Genomic DNA, 4,040 nt, shown 5'->3' on the forward strand with positions numbered 1-4,040 from the left:
GGGGCTGGGTGCCCTTGCTGTCCTGGGGGTGGGAGAGGTGGAGCTGGGTGCCCTTGCTGTCCTGGGGGTGGCAGAGGTGGAGCTAGGTGCCCTTGCTGTCCTGGGGGTGGCAGAGGTGGAGCTGGGCGGTGTCAGTTCTCCCTCCTCCCCCCAGGTACTTCTACTCCCGGACGATGGAGGTCTCAGTGTCGTCCGTCAAGTGTGTCCACAAACTGGCCTCCACCTACGGGGCCAAGCAGCTGCAGAGCTACTGCGCCAGCCTCTTCGCCAGCCTCCTCCCCCAGGACCCCTCTTTTCAGAAGCCCCTGGACCTCTACAACTACTCACTGGCCACCGGGGACACCATGCTGGAGGAGCTCTGCGTCCAGTTCCTGGCATGGAACTTCCAGGCCCTGATACAGACCGAGGCCTGGCCCAACGTCCCCACTGCCCTGCTCCAGGTGCTGCTCTCCAGAAGCGATCTGGCTGTGCCCAGCGAGCTGACCCTGCTGAAGGCCGTGGACACCTGGAGCTGGGAGCAGCGCCTGTCCCCTGGGGAGTTGGAAGGCCTGATCGAGGCAGTCCGCTTCCCCATGATGCTGCCCCAGGACCTGTTTGAGCTGCAGTTCAACCTGTCACTGTACCGAGGCCACGAGGCCCTGTTCCAGAGGAAGGTCCTGCAGGCACTGGAGTTCCACACGGTGCCCGTCCAGCTGCTGGTCCAGTACAGAGACCTGAACTTCACGGAGGACACATACAAGCCCCGGCTTTACACCTCATCTACCTGGAGCTCGTCTGTGACACCCACTTCCCTGAAAGCATGGGGGGCTTCTCTGGGTTACCCTTATGGAGCTAGAGTTACGTACACCCGGGGCTACTCCTACTACAGGTATTACCCCTACCAGTCCTTCCAGACCCCACCCCACCCCAGCTTCCTCTTCCAGGCCAAGCACGTCTCCTGGTCCCTGGCCTACCTCACCACCACTCAGAGCTGCTGGGACTACGGCTTTTCCTGCTCGGAGGACGAGCTCCCCGTCCTGGGCCTCTCCAAGTCTGACTACTCAGATCCCACCATCGGCTATGAAAACAAAGCCCTGGTGCTCTGTGCAGGGCGCTTTGTGGCAGATGTCTCCGATTTTGAGGGCCCAAAGGCCACGATCCCCAGCGCCCTGGATACCAACAGTTCCAGGAGCGCGTCCCTCTTTCCCTGCTCAACGGGATCCTTCAGCAGCTTCCAGGTGGTCATCCGCCCCTTCTACCTGACCAACACCACGGGCACAGACTAGACGGCATGGCCCGGGGTGACAGAAGCTCCGCCAGGCACACCCCAGAAAGCCCTGCTGAGGGCTGTTCCCCTGCCTCCTCCCTCTCTCCAGCCACTTCCTACAACTGGCCACCAGATGTCCCCCTGCTTCCCCAGTCTCTCTGAGCTTAAGGAAATTACTGGAAGGTTTCTGTTAGCATTCACCACTAGTCACTAGTCCTCCCTCTGCCCACTGCTGTCCAGGTTGGAAAGCAGCAGGGCCTGCCCAGCCACCACCGTGAGCTTCCCTAGGCCCCTTCCAGCTGTTCATCTCCACTGCCACTGGCCTGAGATCATTAAAATCACAGTGTGGTCCCCACGTTTGTTTGTTCATGAAGAGTGTTGTTGAGTCCATGCTGTCTTTGATAGCAGCTTTGCCAGGTTCTGGGGACAGTTAACAAGGTGGACAGTGTCCCTGTTCTCAAGAAGCTGCGGGCTGCAGGTGGACATCCTCTACTGGAGCGATTTACAAAGTGGGGTTGAGGGCTTGTGTCCATCAGGAGCTAGGCGGTGCCACGGTGCAAGCACAGGGCTGGCCAGGCTTTGGGTAGGTGGGTCTCTAGGACAATGACTCCATCACCAGGCTGGCTGGGCAGCCTGAGGGCACTAGCTTGTGAAGGCTGCAAGGAGGGTGTCCAGGGAGCAGGAGGGCCTGCATGGGAAGCTGTCCTCCAAAACCCTCCCACGTGTGCACAGGGAGGAGGGTGCTCATGTCAACTGTAAGAAAGAAAATTTGAAAACCACCTAAATACCCATCTGCAGGGTGCCTGATCCCAGTAAAAGACCCACACCACAGCCATGACAGGCCAGAGGGGGCTGCAGAGTCAAGGAGAAGGTTGGCGCACCCAGCTCTGAGGCTGTAGCTGGGTTCTGGGCACCAAACACTATCCCCACTGCCAGTAGAAATTCCAAACTGTCCCTACTTCTTTGTAACATGCTCCAGGCAGAGTCCCGGGTGGAAGCCTCTGACTGGCCGAGCGCAGGCCATGTGCCAGCCCCTCCTTCGCCAGGGTCTGAGATGACAAGCATCTGGACTGTTCTTGCTTCACCCAGTGGCATGGGGGTCCAGACACTGGGCAGCCAAGATGGCAGCAGACACCCCACTTGTATTCCAGAAAACAAAAGTAGAAAAATAAACCTCCCACCAGACCAAAGGCAATATCAGCCTTTTCTGAAGGGAGGCCCCATGCCCCAAGGTCCCACGGTTGGCATCCATCACCACCACCCCACTTCTGTGGTGACCCTCTGGATGTTCTGAAATCCCTCGGCCGCTGCCAGGATGGGTGAGGAAGGAGAAGGCAGGAAAGGTTAGCGTAGACACGGAGCAGACACAGCAAAGGGGTTGAATCAGAGTCTCCACTTCTCTAGTTAGTCCCACGACCAGGGTGGCCCCTCTCTGCACACCCTGCGTCCCCTCTGCCAGCAATCAGCAACCTCAGTGACCAGAACGCTCATTCCAGAGAGGTCTGGGCCGGTGTGGCGGTGTGAGGAGGCGCCCAGGGCCCCTTGAGCTTCTCCCTGCTCTTTGTACTTCCCAGGGGAACCCTGTCCTGGCAGACAGTCAGGTCCGCCCTCCTCACCTGCCTGTCTGAGAGCATGAGTGGCCCCAGGGCCACGTGCCAGGCCTCACTGCCAGCTCAGTGGGCCGTGGAGGGGTGTGCTGATGGAAATCTCCCTCTCTTGGGTATGAAGCCCCTCGATCCTTTTAGTAAAGACATTTGTTCTCTGAAGTTTGGATTTAGTGAAAAGGCCTCACTCAAGGATCCAGAAGGCCAAACGTGGCCCCAAGGCCGCAGGCTCCCCACCCAGCACCAGGTGACAGGTGCACTGCTCGGGCCCCCAGGCTCACTCACGTGCATCCTGACTAGGGGAGAAGCATACACAGGCCGGGAGCTGGTGTGTCTGCAGGCTGGAAAGCAGCTTTTTAGGATTTTTTTTTCTTTTCAGTAAAATGACAAAAAGATTTATTAAGGAATCTGAAGTAGGATGTCCCCCGGATTGGCTATCCTGATGCCTGGCATGTCTTCAGACCCGGGTTCTTGAATCTTTCAGGTTCTGCCCGGCCTTCCTGTTTCACAAGCCCTGTCTTGTGTGATGGGCCTCAAATACCACAGGGAGTCTGGAGGCCCTGGCTGTGGTTCCTCAATCACCCATGTGTCCTCTGGGCAGCCATAGTGGCAGGAAGGTTTCATGGCCCATAGGTGGAGGGCAGGGTGGCCATGTTGCCCATGCAGACCACCTGTGCCCCTGGGGCTGTCAGAACCCTCCTGGAAGCTCCACCTCCACCTGGGTCAGCGATTCTGGTCACATCCACAGCAGGGGAGCAGCTCAGGACCCACACTCAAGCCACAGCCAGAAAGGAGAGTTCAGGACCCACACTCAGGCCACAGCTGTAAAGGAGAGAGTTTCCTTGCTAAAGATGGAGTCCCTCAGCCCCAAACCCAGAATGTCCCCTGGGTGGCCTCCCCTCAGGCCTGCCACAGGACCCTCAAGCCCCCACAGTGTGTTATTGGGTCAAAGAGGCCACCTGCTGGGCGACTGTATCAGCAGGTGGGGCTTTAGGCTCCAGCAGCAGACTTTGGGTCTCCAGTAAAGGGTGAGAGCCACCCCCAATATGGCGTGGATCATCTCAAAAGTCCACAGAGCCCTAATGGAGGCTGTGCCATTCTCTAAGTGACCAGGGGAACACAGATACGCCCTTGTGTTCACTTTGGCCCAGTGTGATGACCATAGCATGATAAGACACAGGAGCCAGACA

The 4,040-nt window shown here is 58.3% G+C and overlaps 1 protein-coding gene across 2 annotated transcripts in view; it reads left to right on the forward strand.

Annotated features, from left to right (window-relative positions):
- LGALS3BP (galectin 3 binding protein) overlaps window positions 1-1,619 on the forward strand; it is an 8,999-nt gene extending 7,380 nt beyond the window's left edge. For both annotated transcript variants that reach the window (XM_012803246.2, XM_023511253.1), the window contains exon 6: window positions 155-1,619. In XM_012803246.2, the coding sequence (XP_012658700.1) occupies window positions 155-1,265 (1,111 nt within the window). In that variant the 3' untranslated portion in view covers window positions 1,266-1,619. The remainder of the gene's footprint in view (window positions 1-154) is intronic.
- The last annotated feature ends 2,421 nt before the right edge of the window (window positions 1,620-4,040 follow it).

This window comes from Otolemur garnettii, unplaced genomic scaffold (genome assembly GCF_000181295.1).
Source record: "Otolemur garnettii isolate 467f Iridium unplaced genomic scaffold, OtoGar3 scaffold00018, whole genome shotgun sequence".
Lineage (NCBI taxonomy): Eukaryota > Metazoa > Chordata > Mammalia > Primates > Galagidae > Otolemur > Otolemur garnettii.